The sequence below is a fragment of the Convolutriloba macropyga genome, chromosome 2 (assembly GCF_964194025.1).
Source record: "Convolutriloba macropyga chromosome 2, txConMacr16.3, whole genome shotgun sequence".
NCBI lineage: Eukaryota > Metazoa > Xenacoelomorpha > Acoela > Convolutidae > Convolutriloba > Convolutriloba macropyga.
Genome location: NC_134469.1, coordinates 17359095 through 17378879, shown reverse-complemented (window position 1 = coordinate 17378879; position 19785 = coordinate 17359095). Strand labels below are relative to the sequence as shown.

The 19785-nt window shown below is 42.5% G+C and overlaps 1 protein-coding gene across 1 annotated transcript in view; it reads right to left on the bottom strand.

The window, feature by feature from the left end:
- Positions 1 to 19785, bottom strand: part of LOC142335161 (uncharacterized) — an 85776-nt gene that overhangs the window by 23492 nt on the left and 42499 nt on the right. Inside the window, exons 5-10 of the mRNA XM_075383527.1 lie at positions 14450 to 14582; positions 14044 to 14186; positions 8812 to 8905; positions 6021 to 6190; positions 3705 to 3782; positions 2075 to 2219 (exon numbers count right to left, since the gene is read on the bottom strand). Coding sequence (XP_075239642.1) covers positions 2075 to 2219; positions 3705 to 3782; positions 6021 to 6190; positions 8812 to 8905; positions 14044 to 14186; positions 14450 to 14582 — 763 coding nt within the window. The remainder of the gene's footprint in view (positions 1 to 2074; positions 2220 to 3704; positions 3783 to 6020; positions 6191 to 8811; positions 8906 to 14043; positions 14187 to 14449; positions 14583 to 19785) is intronic.

The window sequence follows — 19785 nt, the reverse complement described above, 5'->3', positions numbered from 1 at the left end:
AATAATATCTTCAGAACACAATTCCATTGTCTCAAGAGACTATCAGTCGACTTGAGTTTCGATAAACCTATAAAATGACAAAAATTGTCAAAAAAATTTCAAAAAATTTTATGAAAAACTTGATAAAACTTATGATAATAAAAAAATGAAAACTATTCAATGGCCAAAAAAAAATTTTCAGTAACTTATCATCAATGCCTGAAGGAGTTTTCCTGATTCCTCGGGCTAGAAAAACTTAGATAATGACAATAAATTTTGAAAAATCTGAAAAAAAATCAAGTTTTATCAAACAATTGCTAAAATTGGTGATGTTAAAATGTTGAAAACTATTCCATTACCACTATTCGATTACCACTATTCCATTCAAATTCCTGAGGCTAATAAATTTTGAATAATGACATTAAATGTGAAAAAAAATTAAAAAATGCTATTTTTGTCAAAAAAAATGCTAAATTTCGTGATGTTTAAATCTTGAAAAAAATTCCATTACGCCTAGAAACTATACAGTAACCTATTATTAAACCCTAGAGGAGGCTCCTTGTCTCTTGAGGCCCGATAAAAATAAAACATAACCGACTAACGTCGGGCGAATTGCTCTCAAACGACCGGCGAGCGGTTGGCTTGGTCAGTAGCTAACCACGGGGGGGGGGGTGCACCGAGGGCTGATGGGGGCAGCACTGCGGCAAAGCGCGGTGGGGGGGGGGGGGGGGTGGAGCCAATAGTGGGGGTGGGGGTCAACAAAGGGGGGGTGTCAACCTCTAAGAACCGCCCCTCACACCATAAGTATAAGTATAAGTCTCCAAGACAGTTTGAGCTGAAAGAGACCTGAAAGGCTCCAAGAGCACATAACGCCCGCTGGGCGGTACCTGTTTATCCCGTTTTTGAGGACGAAAAGTCAATAGCGTCAGACGAAAAATTGTGGTCAAGCGAAAAATCGCATAAAAAAAAGACCGACAGGACTAATATAATTGCTACAAACTTCCGTTGAGAGCAATTAAAAAAGGACAAACATTTTCAAAAACCTTGAAAAAATTTGAAAGTTTTGTCAAAAAAATGCAAAACTTCGTAATGTTGAAATATCGAAACCATTCTATTGCCACTAGAAACTATGCAGTAAACCAATTATCAAACCATAGAGTGGGTTCCTTGACATCTAGGGCTAATAAAACTCAAAAATGACAAAATTTTCAAAAAGCATGAAGAAAGTTGTGAAAATTAGTATAAATTTGCGAGCGGTTTTTAGCGAGCGGTTGTTCGTCAGTAGCCACGGGGGGGGGGGTGCGCCGGGGTTCTGTTGGAGGTTGCAGCAGTCAGGTGGGGGGGGGGCAACCGCACTGTGGGGGTTGGGGGGGGGGGGTCAACAGTTGGGGGGGGGGGGGGGGGGGGTCTTCAACCTCTAAGAACCGCTCTTCACACCATACGTATAAGTCTCCAAAACGTTTTGGGCTGAAACAGAGCTGAAAAGCACTAAGAGTACTTAATGCCCGCTGGGCGCTAACTGTTTATCCCGTTTTTGAGGACGAAAGGTCAAAACCGTCAGACAAAAAATCGGTCAAGCGAAAAATCGCATAAAAAAAGACCGACAGGACTAATTTAATTGCTACAAACTTCGTTTGAGAGCAATTAAAAAGACAGATCTCTAATACTCCTCTTCGAGTTATAAGAAGAAGGATAACGCTTAAATAATAGCCTTCGGCTGACAGCGGTTATTAAAAACTGAAGAAAAAATAGCAAACTTATCGCTCAAGTCATATCTACGAGAAGAACAGCCGCCCAGGCGGAGACCCAAATACAAACAAAAACTTAAAAATTTTAGCTCTTTGAAAATTTTACGCAAGTGGGATTTAGAAATTTTTTAGGCGATCTTGAATTGTTTTTCTGTTTCGGCACATTTTAGGTCGATTTAGTATGTGGGTACATCTGTACATACTCAACAAAACATAAAATTCGATTTAAATGTGTGATCGTAGCAGGTCGTACAGTGATGTGAAATCTTTTCTGTGCTGTTTTTGTTATAATATGTTTAACCATTTGATTATAGTTTTAATTCACTTGTTTCAAAAAAGAACCGAACCTGTAGAATATTTTGCTTCCAATTGCAATCAGAATAGTGAGTGACATTTCTATGTAGTTGGTGGCATAGAGGTCTCCATAACCGACAGTCGTAGTCAGTACCATTATGTAGTGCAGCATACTTTGGTAGATTTTCAGTCTTGCATCTGGACAAAAACGGAATGGATGGTGACACTTTCAAAGTCCAAACTGCGCGTCTATCTTACAAGAATCTTAATAGACTCTTGAACTAAATTGTATAGTATAGTTTCCCGGACTTGAGCCTCAGAGCATTTCAGCGCTGAACCAGCGCATTTCAAGTGTAAAAATTTGATTCAGTTCTGAAAAATCACATTTCTAGAAAATTTTAAGTTTCTTTATGTGCAGTTCTTCTTCGTTATGATTATATTGAGGTCATGGTGTTAACCCAGGCTAAACTTATCCAGTACAGTCTGAAAATTACTCATACCCCACAATTAAGTCTGAGCAGCAATGTCATACTTTGTAGCTTACAGCTGGTAATTACTATAGTAGTATACACACTATTTATATATGAGCTAGTTTGTAGGCAATTAACACAAAGCCCATTTAGTTTAGTTTGGTACGCAAATTAAATGTTACAAGTTCCAACGCGGAAGTTCGAATCGCATATAAATCGAAACTTGTTGGCGGGAGTTAAGCTGAGCGTATTAATTTCCATGCACAAAACATATAGCTCATAAAACGGTCATAAAAAGTACTTATGTCTTTTCAAAGACTTTCATCAACTTTAACCAGCCTCAATTTTAGACTGGTCCATGCACCCCTATATTTTACAGCTACTCTACCAGTGCGGGTCGCAAGTGAAGCAAGTGGGATGAACAAACCACTTCAATTGCAAGAGTTGCAATCAGTATGACAGAAATTCAGAACATAACCGATTAACGTCGGGCGAGTTGCTCTCAAACGACTGGCGAGCGGTTGGCTTCGTCAGTAGCTAGCAACGGTTTAGAGAAGCTAGCTTTAGCTTAATTGATGGGGCGTGAGGTGAGCGCAGTGGGGGGGGGTGCAACAGTGGGGGGGGGCAAAGGTGGGAGGGGGATTTTTGGCTGCACATGGACCTTACAGCCTGAACGATTGAACAATAGTACTTATGTCTTGCAAACGAACTTCATCAACTTTAACCAGCCTCAGTTTTAGACTTGTCCAACAGAAAATGACCTTTTAACTTTAAACTACGGCCTTCCCAGTAGCTTCACCATAAGCACTTGAAGGACTACTAAACGCGGCCTTGGACCTCTAATGAAACAGGTAGCTGGGCACTACCTGTTTATACCCTTTTAAGTACGAGAAGTCAAATGGGTCAGACGAAAATGCGGTCAAGCGAAAAATCGCATAAAAAAGACCAACAGGACTAATATAATTGCTACAAACTTCATTTGAGAGCAATTAAAAAGTTCAATCAATAAATGGCGCAAACGGCAAAAGTCTGGAATAAGTTAAAATAGTACTGCCTATTTCTTTATTAAACACTCCAGTCTATGATCTTCATCGTATATACAATACCATTAACATGAATTCAAAGGAAGAGGTTACACAACTAAGAGCGTGAGTTGACACTAATGTTGAAAGTAGAGTGGGCTGATGTGAGTATGAGTTTGTGAAGAACATACCTGGGACCTCTTTGCCATTTTGGACCAACTTGGTGTAGTAGATAGTCTGCTGTCCGATCATGCTCTCTTTCATGCACACTGAAAAACGGGGATAAGTTAAACTTATCAGTTTATTTATGAAACAAAAAAATAATAATAAGCAAAGGTTAAATATACTTGCAACAAATATTAAATACAAATCACTCAAGAGTTTATTATTAATTTTTTATCCATGAAATCTAATCATCAAAAACACGAGACAATGATTTGCTTCGCTCTACTCTAATACACTACTTAGAAGATTTTCAGAAGATCAATATTATATCTTTTAAGTTTTCCATTGCCTTATGCCCTCTTATTACACATCAGCCTTTTATGACTTATTTACGAGCCTTGTCTTACGCAACTTTTTGTGGTTTTCTTATTATATCTTACAAGAAGGTTCCTTTCAATTATAATCGCAAGATCTTAAATAAATGTGCAAGATCTTTTTCTATTTGACCTGATCAATAACTCTATATGATAGGACAGGTCGGAGTAAGCGGGTGAGACGAAAAAATTTTGTAAGAAATCCATCGAACGTGTTTAATTAGGTAAAAAATATGCTTAATAAGCTGATAGTGTAATTTTAGGAGCTGAATGTTCTGAACAAAAAAACTTTCAATGCATTTCAGCACTTAATTCAGCACATTTTTTGCATAAATTCAACACTTCAAAATTCAGCACATGCAGAGCATTTCTTGGATATCTTTTTACACGCATTTAGAAAAAAAACCTAAATTATAGCATATTCCTTTCAAAAATTCCGCGAATTTCTTCATAAACATAGCCGGCAGATTGCCGGTATAGCTGCGAAAGAATAGACCTGCGTGCCATATAATAGAAATAGAAACAGATACAGATCTAAACTGAAAAAAAAATTGACGCCGCTCAAAAAAACTAGGTAAAAAACATTCAGCGATAAATTTAAAAAGCTTGTTAAAATTCATTCCGCAGAAGCCTGTTATTAGGGACCTTTACTGCACAAAAGAGTTCCTTTGACCTTAAACAAATTCAAATTAAACTTAAGTTTTAAAGTGCAAAAGTCATTTTATTGAGTGAGGCAAGTCACGTATGATCAAAATCTAATCACGCAATTAACCTAAAAACTTTTGGTAAAGCGAGTGAGAAATGACGTCACGCGCGCAAATGCCGTTAGTGAGAGGACGAAGTCAGTCAGAAAAGTTGACATTTTCTGCTTTGCTGCGTGAACAAATGTAAAACGAAAAAAGAGCGTCAGACGACGAAACAAAAAAAACCAAGAGCACCGCAATCTAGCTTCGCTCAGCTTACAGCTTCGCAGCTATAAAAAATCAGTATCTTTTACAGCTCACTCCTTAAATAGTTTCAACTTTTCAAAAACAGCAAATTTTAGCGCTTTCAGTGCATATAATTACAGTACATTACGTCGCCAATCCTTTTTTTTTGAGCAAGCAAACTGGCTTCCTAATGTCAGCATTGTCGCTCCCCACGTTTTAGACTAGGCGTTATAGGCTTTGGCGGACAACAGTGACAGTGAAGTAATACATTGCAAATTTACTCAAAAATGGGAATATTTGCCACTGATGTCCGCGATTGCGCAATTTGATGAAACGTTTTGATCTAAATGTGAAAATTGAGGACAAAGCTGACAAATTTCTGTGATTGATTTTGTTGTTTTTAAAATAATCCAAATTGAGAGCGAAGCATAAAATACAAAGAGCTTGCTCAAAATTGCGAGCATTGGTGACGATACCCCTGCTCACAAATTGTGTTGTCTGCAATTTAACCATTTTTATCCCACGAGAGAATGGGTGACAAAATATCGTCACCCGTGTGCGCAAACGCGGACACCTCTGAATTTGTAGTATTTTCTACGTAATGTGGTACTTGTTCTTCCTACAAGTTGGGTCTTTTTGGAGTATACTTCTTCAAGTCCAATAAGTGTTAGGAAAGTGTTGAAAGTTGCTAAAATTGTGTAAGAAGTGTCGACTATTTGTAATTACTGCAATTAGCTAAACATGCCTTTTTTCTACGAAAAAAGCCGAACGGTCACACTTAATCTTTTTCCGAAGTCAGTTGGCGCAAAGCAAGAAGAGGAGGAAATTGTTCAAGAGAAAAGGGATCGATAATGAGCTGGGGTGCTGATTGTTATGTAAAAAATGTGCTGAAAGTCAATGAAACGAAATATTTTTAGCGGGAAAGTCTTACATATTTATCCTTTTTATGTGTTGACAAGCTCTATCTAATCTAATGGATTCAATGGGGGGGGGGGGGGGGGTGCATGAATTATTTGGAAATGGGAAAGACCCGAATAACCTTCAGTCCAAGTGAAGCAAGTGAAGAACATGAATACAATTGTGACCCAGTGAGTGTACACAGCCACATTGAGAATAGTCCACATGAGACTGAGGATGGTCGATTTGGACAGGAACATTTTCAAACCATAGTCCAAGTCTTTCGTTATTCGGAACACTAACCAACACACTCTGTCAACATAGACGACAATTCATGTATAGATGAACATAAAATATGCATCAAAAAGGCTCCTACTCGTTTTGCGGACGCTTAGTTAATACCAGACAAACCACTCAATATGGGAAACCCAGAAAACCATAAAATTTTGTCCATGCAACCCATACCAATCATCAAAACTTCTAGACAACTTCGATAATCCAAAAAAAAATCCAGAAGACAACTGAACATTTCAGATTCAATAAACGATTAAGTAAATATGTCCCTAAAAAGATTGTTGAGAATTAATTATTAAATAATCTGATCAAACGATTATGCTGACAAACGAAATGTAAAAAGAATACTTAGCAGTTCAGATTAAAAAGAAAACAAAAAGTGTAGATTCTTTCGAAAAAAACTAAAGGTTAAATAAGTAAAACGTTTTGATGACCAGAGTTTTAAAAAATTATAAATAGGGAGAAACAAAAATAATTATAGCTCTAACTTTGAGTAGTAACTTTAAAGTTAGTAACTCTAAGGGTTCTCGGGCGTATCAAATTAGGCCGGGCTGCTACAGATCACACAATACGGGATCTCTCTATGTATGTCGGTTTAAATAGACAAAAGATATTAAAAAAATCGAAGGCAAAGATATATGCCTAAAACCTGTTTGTGCTATAAGACTAAATTTAAATAATGGGGCTGTGAAATTCTTAACTATTAAAAGAACAAATATCAATACACACGCTTACTAATTGCCAGAGAAATCGAGCTGCCATGCAGAGGGGACGACGAAATTATTTCCATTGGGTATTATACAATACGTCTCTGAAAAGGAAAAAAACTTAAAGATTTCGCTTGTTTAAGAAAAGAAAAAATTCTCAGCTTTCAAGTTATATTACAAATTTAAAAATAGTTGTGTACTTGGAATCATAAAATTAAACTTTAAGAAAAAGAGATCGACTGTTGTTTGCGATCGTGATTTGGAGCAACAATAAATCTCATCCTGCATCCTTCGTCAATATCATCAGTGAAAATTTGGGCCAATAGGAGGCGGAAAACCGTCTACACGTTCATTGTAAAACGATTTTCTAATTTTTTTATTAGAAAATCAACGTGTAAGTGCCTGATATCTTCCCCTTCTGTTCTTCAGAACCAATTAATATTAAAGTTTGTGGGGGAACGTTATGCTTCATTCTTGATCCTCTCAACTTGCCTTGCTCTGTTTCTTGAGTTGCAAGTTTCCATTTAGGAGAAAGGAAATTTAGCAGTTTTTGCGGTTTAAAAGTGCTCCTGGATAATCGAGGCTCGCTTATGAATTAGAAAAGAAAAAGCTTAAATGACAATAGATTTTTTAGCTTAGGCGCCCGTAAATTTGTTTGGCGGTAGCTAAGTGTAGTGGCAATTAATGCTTTAAAATATGCGGTTGATGCGCCGGAACAACTATCTTTTCATTTCTAGCACTACAGGCGTATGTGAAGATTGCTATCTTAATAGTAAGGGAATAAAAATGAAACACGTGACACATGAATTGGCAAGAAATTCAATTTATATTCATTGGTCATGTCTCTAAAAACGCCAAAAAAACAGATTCAACTGTTAAATGGAAATAAACGAAGAGCTGCTCAAGAAAAACCTCATAAAATGTAACAGTCAATTTGACAAAAAATTTGTTAACAGTGGTAAAAATTCATAATTTGTGTTGATAGCAGGGTTCAAAGTTGCTGACATTTTCCAATGAAGATGTATTGACTAGCAACTGTTTGGTTGCTGATGTTTTTCGATAGGCGTGCAAAAGTTAATCAGCCATATAAAAATATTCGAAAGCCTCGTTAAACAGATGTTTTATTTTTATAAAGTTGTTTATCTGATTTTTAGAAAAAATTCGATCAAAAATTAGACCAATAGTAAACAAATTTCGATTTTCTCAAATCTTTTTTTATACTTTTATTGTCACTCTATAAAAATTGTCACACTCTACTGGTCTGCTTTAAAAGTGTCTGCATTCTCTTTTTAGTAATCAAGTATGGTAAACAAAAATAGGAGCAAAGAAAATAAAATAAAAACAGAGGAACAAACATAACATTTGAACACTTTTTGGGACCTTTTGTTGTTTTTTGATCAAAGCAGCTCATATAGCTCTTAATCTAGCTGAAGAATCTGCAGTTTGAGAGTGCTTAAAATACAATAAAATTCAAAAGTTGATCTCTTCAGTTTTGTCCAGAATGATTGTGCCACTATTATAGGGGAGTATTTTTTTACAAAAAAAAGGTTATTTTTGGGACAGTTTTTATTGAAAATGGTTGCTTCATGGCAAATTAAAAAATATTTCTGCACATCGTTGAAAAAAACGCTTTTCGAATTGAATTATTGATGTTTTATCAAAGAATCGTTGACAAATGTAAAATATGTCAGCAAAAGAGACTATTTTTGACTTAAGATCTCCCCCAAAATGACTGATTTTGGCACATTTTTACATAAAAAATAGATTTTAAAAATTTTAGCCAACAATCTAGCAGAGTTGAGCATATAGTCCCCCACTAATTGGGATGTCGGAGCAATGACATCAATATGGCGTGCAATGAACACTAAAAAGACAAAATGAGAGTAAACGTTAAAATGCGGTGGTTCATCAATAGAGACGATATGTTCTTGCCTGAAGAGGAGTCCAAAAATAAGGACAGAAATCTGGATAAATTTGTACAGCGGTTCATCTTTGCTGCCTTCAATGTGAGTTTGAATCAGCTCAACTGAAATAAAGCAACTTAGCATTTCTCCTGCCATAAGACAGACTATATCTCACCGCTGAGAAACTTTTTATGATATTTTGCTAAATTGACAGGCTGTGAAGGCATAAAACGTTTGAAAAAGGTAGAAAACTTCAACGAATATTTAATACAACAATCAACGCTTGAAATTCAGCCCAATCGAATTATTGTCATGATTTTGTTGAAAAATTAAAAGTATAAAAGATAAATTAATGAAATTTTGACGAACCATATTGTCTTCCAACCCTTTCCCCAACTCGGGTAAAATTTTATTGACCTCCGATAATTGTTCCGACCCCTCTTGAGGGGGAAGGAACTATATACTCAAATGGGTTTTTTGTTCAGTCAATTTTGGCCGATCGATATATTCATCGTAGAGAATTGAGACTGGTATCATTAGAAAGCTTGTCCAGCGTAGAATATGGAATTAGGAAGATTTTTTAATTTTCGTATTTTACAGGGAGTTGTCGAGGTTTAAGTTTTGAGAGCATAAATTGAATTCCGGTGAGATTTTGTTCACTTTTTCCGGAATTTTTGACCAAAACTTTGCCAATTTTGCTAAATTTTGTTATATATTTAGAAAGTGTTGTTGATTTTGTAAAGACGAAAAAATATTTTTTATTAAATTTTTTGTAAAAAAAAGCTGGCTAAATATTTCAAAATTAAGACTTTGTCATCAAAAACAGCACGAAATAAGTTTATTTTAGTCCAGTTTGAATAAATTTACAGGAAGTACAGACCAAAACACCACTAAAATAATCTTTGTACACTCAAAAGGGGGCTTTATTACTTCAAATTCCGTTGAGAGTGCTATGTAATTAAAAATTTGCCGTTTTTTTGCCAAATTTATTTGTTGATTATCAAAAACGCAGCCTCTATTACTATGTATGATATTACAGTGATATTACTAACAGTGATTATAACAGTGATATTACTATGTAAAAATTTATAATTTGTGTTGATAGCAGGGTTCGAAGTTGCTGAAATTTTCCAATGAAGATGTCTTGACTAGTAGTTGTTTGGTTGATGATATTTTTCGATAGGCGTGAAAAAGTTAATCAGCCATGTAAAAATATTCGAAAGCCTCGTTAAACAGATGTTTTACTTTTATAAAGTTGTTTATCTGATTTCTAGAAAAAATTCGATCAAAAATTAGACCAAATTTTCATCGAAAACAGCACGAAATAAGTTTATTTTAGTCCAGTTTGAATAAATTTACAGGAAGTACAGACCAAAACACCACTAAAATAATCTTTGTACACTCAAAAGGGGGCTTTATTACTTCAAATTCCGTTGAGAGTGCTATGTAATTAAAAATTTGCCGTTTTTTTTGCCAAATTTATTTGTTGATTATCAAAAACGCAGCCTCTATTACTATGTATGATATTACAGTGATATTACTAACAGTGATTATAACAGTGATATTACTATGTAAAAATTTATAATTTGTGTTGATAGCAGGGTTCGAAGTTGCTGAAATTTTCCAATGAAGATGTCTTGACTAGTAGTTGTTTGGTTGATGATATTTTTCGATAGGCGTGAAAAAGTTAATCAGCCATGTAAAAATATTCGAAAGCCTTGTTAAACAGATGTTTTACTTTTATAAAGTTGTTTATCTGATTTCTAGAAAAAATTCGATCAAAAATTAGACCAAATTTTCATCGAAAACAGCACGAAATAAGTTTATTTTAGTCCAGTTTGAATAAATTTACAGGAAGTACAGACCAAAACACCACTAAAATAATCTTTGTAGACTCAAAAGGGGGCTTTATTACTTCAAATTCCGTTGAGAGTGCTATGTAATTAAAAATTTGCCGTTTTTTGCCAAATTTATTCGTTGATTATCAAAAACGCAGCCTCTATTTTTGATTTTTAACTAACAAAATATCAATATCTATAACATTCGAATAATTAAGTGTTCCTTATGAACAAACAGCACTAGCAGGGCTAGTTTCGGACCAATCTTGAACTGGTATAATCCAAAAAAAATTCGGATTGCAATCAGTCGATCTTTTTTATAAAAAAAATTCGGTCTTTTCTACATTAATTAAATAACAGAACATTTCAAACCAAAACTCACTAATGATAGGTCCAATTGGCTTTCGAAAAAGCTCCACATCTTTGTATTTAGTTGATTACTTGAAAACTTATGGTCCTTTTAACTTTTAAAAGTATTTGATTCTTAAGTCAATAATGACTCATTGAACTTTGCCTCCATTTTTCTCTTAATTTGGTCAACTTGTAGCTTATTGTCAGCAATGAGAGAATGCTTCTTCTTTCTATTGAAATCAAATTCAATCCTTACTGCGGTTTTACGCCTTAAGGTATGGTTTTCTGGCTTTGATACGACTAGAATTCACATTTTTTCAAAAATTTTTAGTTATTTGCCCATTTTTCGCGTTTTCTAGTTTTGTAACAATATCATGTTATATATCAGATTATTTGCTTTCGAAATAAGGTACAATTGATAATCGTAAAATACTTGAAGATATAGATTATGATTTTAAAGTCTTCGACACTACTTTCTCGAAGAACTTATTTGAATTTATAAAATTTTTTCGTTAACTGTCGGTTTTACTTTGTCTTTTTAGTCGTAAGAAATTTGCTGTTCATTGAGCCGGTTTCTTTGGCTTTTCATGCATTTAAATATTAGCCGATATTCTGATATTAAAAGATAGCTGATGGCTTTCACAACTCTGAAAACAATTGTTTTCCAAAAAAAACACTCTTTAACTTCCCAATTCTGTTCCTTTTATTGTCTGTTTGTTTTCTAGTCTCGCTAATTACAGGCCAAATAGGACGTTATTGTTGCAAAAGAAGGTTTCAAAAGGGATTGGTGTCACACAATCTAATGTTGTTAAAGAATACATTGACTTTACTGGCTTCGACACGGAAAATATAGTAAATTAATTTTTGATATTTGTCATGTTTGACGTTCTTTTGTAGACGTAAGACATATTCTGGATAACTTCAATTCTCTGGGGTGTCCTTTGGAAGAGTATACGAACCTATATAGTTATTCCGCTTTGTAATAAATGGCGTCCACGTCTTTGAGAATTTTTTTCGAAAAAAAAATAAAGTGTTTCTTAATTGTGCATTTTTTCATTTTTGTCTACTTGTTACCAAGCTTCATTTATGAGAGGTCACATAATACGTTATCGGTGCTCGCAGAAAGTGCAATCAATCATCTTTTGATGGTCATAGTATGGTTTTACGGTTTCAAAAGCGTTTTCTGCCAAGTTTTAATTGATTTTTTGTTTGTTGTCTATTTGTTGTTCCTTTGTAACCGCAGAAAAAGTTGAGTACCGGCAGTTCTTAATCCGTTCTCTAAAAGCATTGGAAATTGTTTAGCTATAGGGTATTTTCGTTGATTTCTAATGGTTTTTATTTTTTTGAAATTAATTGTTTTAAAAAAAAATAAGTGAATTTTTCAACATTACTGTTTTTGTTCTTTACTGTCTAATTGTTACCAAGCCTTTTAATTGACTAATCTCATATCTTTTCTGTTGAATAAAAAAATATTTTGTTTAATATCAGTTTTAACTTACGCTATTTTGACTTTGTTATTAAATTTTGTTTTTTAAAACGGACAAGAAGTTTTTGATGTAATTATTTCTTTTTGTTGTTGTTTGATTTTGCTGTTCTTCTTGACTCGCTTTCTTAATATTTGCACATATCATCAATCTAATGTACCTTGTATACTCCACCATTGAGTTATTTGCTTTGGAGGCTATCTTTTTGTTCATACATCAATTTTTTTAAAAAAGTTCTTGCATTTCTGGGTTTTTCTATGTTCCTCATTTGATAGACAATCATGCCAAAATTGTGGATGAGCGGGGTCGGAACCTTATGTGCGATCGCACATTACCGAGTCGCTTTGTTGATCTCTATGATAGTATATGGTACTTGGCTAGATTCATCTCTTGTTACGCCAGCCGAACTGTTACTAGTTTTTAATTGATGGAAAACGCCCATTAGATTCCAATAAAAGGGAAGTTCATTTGAAGATGAGCTTGAACCCGGAATATTGAAAATTTACTTAGACAAACCTAGGATGCTGACTGATAAAAAAAAGTATATAACCCAGGCTGGGGTGTCAGACTCAAAGTAGATATGTCCAAACAGCCCCAGAGGGAAAGTGCCAATGTCCAGAACGTTCCAGACAAAAAATTCCGACGTCCAGACAGTCCCAGACGATAAGTGCATGACCATAGTCCAAACCATAGTGCACTCAAAAATATTAGTGCGTTCTTCGTCCATTCATAGTCGAATATGTCCAGACCATTCCAGACACAAAAGCGGTTATTCGCCCCTCGCTCGTATCTCGCGCTATCTCACTCAGTCACCTTTGTTTTGAGTCTATTTATTTGTATGACGTGATGTTATATATATATATATATATATATATATATATATATATATGTATATGCATATATATATATATATATATATATATATATATATATGTTTAAGTTGATTTTAGAAGTCTTGAATGAGTTCAACAAAAGTCTTAGATTTTAGAGGTTCACTTTATCTTAATACTGGTAGGTAAAGACCTTAAATTTTGCCCATGATAGCAAAAAAAGGCTGTTTCCCTATTAGCATTAAAATGATCATCTACCTCACGTTGCTAAAAAAGAATTTAAATATATGGATTTGTGGAAATGTGGAATCCTCTGGCTTCTTTATTTTCAAGGATATGCACTGCACCCCAGGAGGTAATTTTTTTCCGTCTGGTGAACGCACGAAAATCTGATTATGAACGCACAAAATTTTTTCGTGAGTTCATGTCCAGATTTTCGTGCGTTGGTGTCCAGACTTTTGTGCGTTCACCAGACTATCGTGCGTTCGTGTCCAGACTTTCGTGTGTCCAGACTTTCATTCGTGTTTCCAGACCGTGTAAATTTGAACGCACGACGCCCCTTCGTGCGTTCATTTTGGTCTGGACTTATCCGGCTTCGGTCTGGGATCTCAACCTGGGATGCCAATGTACGAATTTAAAACCACGAATTTTGGACGATTTTTCATGAATTCTGTAGATGTGGTCATGTGTCGCAAGACCTGAAAATTGAACATAATGAGTTCTGCGAAGAAAAATTCTGATCTGGTATAAATCTTACTTGGAATGCAACTGATGCCCTGTACAATGTATCTGAAGACATTTGACGAATGCCTCTTGGCCAGGAAGTAAGGTTCCACAAGGATCAATTCGAATATTAAGTAAACACAACAAGACAGACACACGATGTCTATCCACACGGCCCTATAACATAGTAAATATTGAAAAATTGATACCAACCAAAATCAAGGGTGGGCTGGAGGTCTGTAGAACACCGAGGGCGCTAGACTTAGAAATAAACGACGGTAACTAAAATGGATTTCTTAGAGAACCGCTCCGTGATTCTCTATAAACTCCAGGAGTTCCAGGTGACTTCAAGTAGAGCTAGTTATGTCACCTATACTTCAGGTGTACGTAATTTTCGGTTCCCTAGTGTGCATAAAATAAGAATTTGGAACGTGAAGCACCTTGCATTTAGGATGAAGTGGAATGGAGACATGAGTAGGAGGATGGTGCAGACAATCTTGGTGAAGATTAGGAGCCAGAACATGTTCCTGCTGTTGGATCTGATCACCTGGAATTTGCTCCTCTTCTCTTCGCCTGATCAAAAAAGTCAAACATGATTCTAAGTATAAACTAGAGGTCAACCAAAAACTTTAGGACAAACTTAGAAATATAATCGAGTTATACGCGGCTACTTGTCTGTACATTGATATTAGTGATATTAGTGGTCAAAGTTAATGGGGGTTAGGAATTAATATCATACCAGCCCGACTTTTTTGTTCAGCTAATATTGGTCCATCGATATCTTTTGTGGTGAGATGCAAAAAGAGAATCAATGTTTAAAAGTCGATTATATTGCAAAACTGTTACCGGAGAAAATGACTGTTATATTCTAAAGTCCTCGCAAAAACTACTGTTTTCGCGCCTGAATCTTGAACATAGCCGGCAGATTGCAGGAAAATAGCCACCACTGTTATCGATATGATAATTCTTAAGTATATTTTGCCGCCTAAATGTTGTAAACTTGATTTCTTCGACAAGTATGAATCATAATCATCGAAAACAAGCTAAAAAAAGGTGCACGTGGCGAAACAAAAGAAATGATTGAATGAAGAAATTGAAACAAGGATCCTATTTTTGAAACAACAAAACCCAAGGAATTGAAGAAGAAAGACGACAATGGCAACTCCCCCTGACCGGGACTAGATGGCCAACGTCATTTGGCGCTCCGATAACGAACACAAAGAATCGTCAACCCTTCAAGTCTTCACCCCAGATAAGTATGGAACTGGGTGGATGAGCTACAACTACTGATGCAGAATTAAGGATAACAGTGCCAAATCGAATCAAATTGGAATTGGGGCAAATGTGAACAAAAGCTGCCTTTAGAAGAACATCAGAGGGGAAAGGAGACCGTCAATCTTAGCAGAATTTGTCAACGTTCAGATAAGACTTATTTAATCTTATCTTTGAGCAATGTGCAAATTTATAACATTTAACTTCTCGAGGCCTTAGAAAGCTACCCCCAACTTCTCGTGGCCTTAGAAAGCTACCCCCCCCCCCCCCCCGAAGAGGCTTAATCAACGATTAACAACAGGGTTTGCGTATAACTCAAGATCTTTCCCTTATTTTTTTTTGAAAAACAGGTTTCAGCGAAGCAATTGTTAACATTATTAGCATTTTTAAATTGTTATATTACAAAGTTCGGGTCCGGCGAATTATGTTACAAAGTCTACATCATCCGAGCAGCCAGCACGACCCCAGCAGTGCCCGCCACGAGCCAGCACGACCCAGCAGTGCCCACTACGAGCCCGCACGACCCCAGTAGTGCCCGCCACGAGCCAGCACGACCCAGCAGTGCCCGCCACGAGCCAGCACAACCCCAGCAGTGCCCGCCACGAGCCAGCACGACCCAGCAGTGCCCGCCACGAGCCAACACAACCCCAGCAGTGCCCGCCACGAGCCAGCACGACCCAGCAGTGTCCACCACGAGCCAGCACGACCCAGCAGTGCCCGCCACGAGCCAGCACGACCCAGCAGTGCCCGCCACGAGCCAGCACGACCCAGCAGTGTCCGCCACGAGCCAGCACAACCCCAGCAGTACCCGCCACGAGCCAGCACGACCCATCAAGGCCCGCCACGAGCCAGCACGACCCAGCAGTGCCCGCCACGAGCCAGCACGACCCAGCAGTGGCCGCCACGAGCCAGCACGACCCAGCAGTGCCCACTACGAGCCCGCACGACCCCAGTAGTGCCCGCCACGAGCCAGCACGACCCAGCAGTGCCCGCCACGAGCCAGCACAACCCCAGCAGTGCCCGCCACGAGCCAGCACGACCCAGCAGTGCCCGCCACGAGCCAACTCATCCCCAGCAGTGCCCGCCACGAGCCAGCACGACCCAGCAGTGTCCACCACGAGCCAGCACGACCCAGCAGTGCCCGCCACGAGCCAGCACGACCCCAGTAGTGCCCGCCACGAGCCAGCAAGACCCAGCAGTGCCCGTCACGAGACAGCACAACCCCAGCAGTGCCCGCCACGAGCCAGCACAAACCCAGCAGTACCCGCCACGAGCCAGCACGACCCATCAAGGCCCGCCACGAGCCAGCACGACCCAGCAGTGCCCGCCACGAGCCAGCACGACCCAGCAGTGGCCGCCACGAGCCAGCACGACCCAGCAGTGCCCACTACGAGCCCGCACGACCCCAGTAGTGCCCGCCACGAGCCAGCACGACCCAGCAGTGCCCGCCACGAGCCAGCACAACCCCAGCAGTGCCCGCCACGAGTCAGCACGACCCAGCAGTGCCCGCCACGAGCCAACTCATCCCCAGCAGTGCCCGCCACGAGCCAGCACGACCCAGCAGTGTCCACCACGAGCCAGCACGACCCAGCAGTGCCCGCCACGAGCCAGCACGACCCCAGTAGTGCCCGCCACGAGACAGCACGACCCAGCAGTGCCCGCCACGAGCCAGCACAACCCCAGCAGTGCCCGCCACGAGCCAGCACGACCCAGCAGTGCCCGCCACGAGCCAACACAACCCCAGCGGTGCCCGCCACGAGCCAGCACGACCCAGCAGTGTCCACCACGAGCCAGCACGACCCAGCAGTGCCCGCCACGAGCCAGCACGACCCAGCAGTGCCCGCCACGAGCCAGCACGACCCAGCAGTGTCCGCCACGAGCCAGCACAACCCCAGCAGTACCCGCCACGAGCCAGCACGACCCATCAAGGCCCGCCACGAGCCAGCACGACCCAGCAGTGCCCGCCACGAGCCAGCACGACCCAGCAGTGGCCGCCACGAGCCAGCACGACCCAGCAGTGCCCGCCACGAGCCAGCACGACCCCAGTAGTGCCCGCCACGAGCCAGCACGACCCAGCAGTGCCCGCCACGAGCCAGCACGACCCCAGTAGTGCCCGCCACGAGCCAGCACGACCTAGCAGTGCCCAACACGAGCCAGCACGACTCAGCAGTGCCCGCCAGGAGCCAGCAGGACCACAGTAGTGACCGCCACGAGCCACCACGACCCAGCAGTGCCCGCCAGGAGCCAGCAGGACCCCAGTAGTGACCACCACGAGCCAGCACGACCCAGCAGTGCCCGCCATGAGCCAGCACAACCCCAGCAGTGTCCACCACGAGCCAGCACGACCCAGCAGTGTCCACCACGAGCCAGCACAACCCCAGCAGTACCCGCCACGAGCCAGCACGACCCATCAGTGCCCGCCACGAGCCAGCACGACCCAGCAGTGCCCACCACGAGCCAGCACGACCCAGCAGTGCCCGCCACGAGCCAGCACGACCCAGCAGTGCTCGCCACGAGCCAGCACGACCCAGCAGTGTCCGCCACGAGCCAGCACAACCCCAGCAGTGCCCGCCACGAGCCAGCACGACCCAGCAGTGCCCGCCACGAGCCAACACAACCCCAGCAGTGCCCGCCACGAGCCAGCACGAATCAGCAGTGTCCACCACGAGCCAGCACGACCCAGCAGAGCCCGCCACGAGCCACCACGACCCAGCAGTGCCCGCAACGAGCCAGCACGACCCAGCAGTGTCCGCCACGAGCCAGCACAACCCCAGCAGTACCCGCCACGAGCCAGCACGACCCATCAGTGCCCGCCACGAGCCAGCACGACCCAGGAGTGCCCGCCACGAGCCAGCACGACCCAGCAGTGCCCGCCAGGAGCCAGCAGGACTACAGTAGTGACCACCACCAGCCAGCACGACCCAGCAGTGCCCGCCAAGAGCCAGCACAACCCCAGCAGTGCCCGCCACGAGCCAGCACGACCCAGCAGTGCCCGCCACGAGCCAGCACAACCCCAGCAGTGCCCGCCACGAGCCAGCACGACCCAGCAGTGCCCGCCACGAGCCAACACAACCCCAGCAGTGCCCGCCACGAGCCAGCACGACCCAGCAGTGTCCACCGCGAGCCAGCACGACCCAGCAGTGCCCGCCACGAGCCAGCACGACCCAGCAGTGTCCGCCACGTGCCAGCACAACCCCAGCAGTGCCCGCCACGAGCCAGCACGACCCAGCACTGTCCACCACGAGCCAGCACGACCCAGCAGTGTCCGCCACGAGCCAGCACAACCCCAGCAGTACCCGCCACGAGCCAGCACGACCCATCAGTGCCCGCCACGAGCCAGCACGACACAGGAGTGCCCACCACGAGCCAACACGACCCAGCAGTGCCCGCCAGGAGCCAGCAGGACCACAGTAGTGACCGCCACGAGCCAGCACGACCCAGCAGTGCCCGCCACGAGCCAGCAAAACCCCAGCAGTGCCCGCCACGAGCCAGCATGACCCAGCAGTGCCCGCCACGAGCCAGCACAACCCCAGCAGTGCCCGCCACGAGCCAGCACGACCCAGCAGTGCCCGCCACGAGCCAACACAACCCCAGCAGTGCCCGCCACGAGCCAGCCCGACCCAGCAGTGTCCACCGCTAGCCAGCACGACCCAGCAGTGCCCGCCACGAGCCAACACGACTCAGCAGTGTCCGCCACGAGCCAGCACAACCCCAGCAGTGCCCGCCACGAGCCAGCACGACCCAGCAGTGTCCACCACGAGCCAGCAAGACCCAGCAGTGCCCGCCACGAGCCAGCACGACCCAGCAGTGTCCGCCACGAGCCAGTACAACCCCAGCAGTGCCCACCACGAGCCAGTACGACCCAGCAGTGTCCACCACGAGCCAGCACGACCTAGCAGTGCCCGCCACGAGCCAGCACGACCCAGCAGTGCCCGCCACGAGCCAGCACGACCCAGCAGTGTCCGCCACGAGCCAGCAAGACCCAGCAGTGTCCACCACGAGCCAGCACGACCCAGCAGTGCCCGCCACGAGCCAGCACGACCCAGCAGTGCCCGCCACGAGCCAGCACGACCCAGCAGTGTCCGCCACGAGCCAGCACAACCCCAGCAGTACCCGCCACGAGCCAGCACGACCCATCAGTGCCCGCCACGAGCCAGCACGACCCAGGAGTGCCCGCCACGAGCCAGCACGACCCAGCAGTGCCCGCCAGGAGCCAGCAGGACCACAGTAGTGACCACCACGAGCCAGCACGACCCAGCAGTGCTCGCCACGAGCCAGCACAACCCCAGCAGTGCCCGCCACGAGCCAGCACGACCCAGCAGTGCCCGCCACGAGCCAACACAACCCCAGCAGTGCCCGCCACGAGCCAGCACGACCCAGCAGTGTCCACCGCGAGCCAGCACGACCCAGCAGTGCCCGCCACGAGCCAGCACGACCCAGCAGTGTCCGCCACGAGCCAGCACAACCCCAGCAGTGCCCGCCACGAGCCAGCACGACCCAGCAG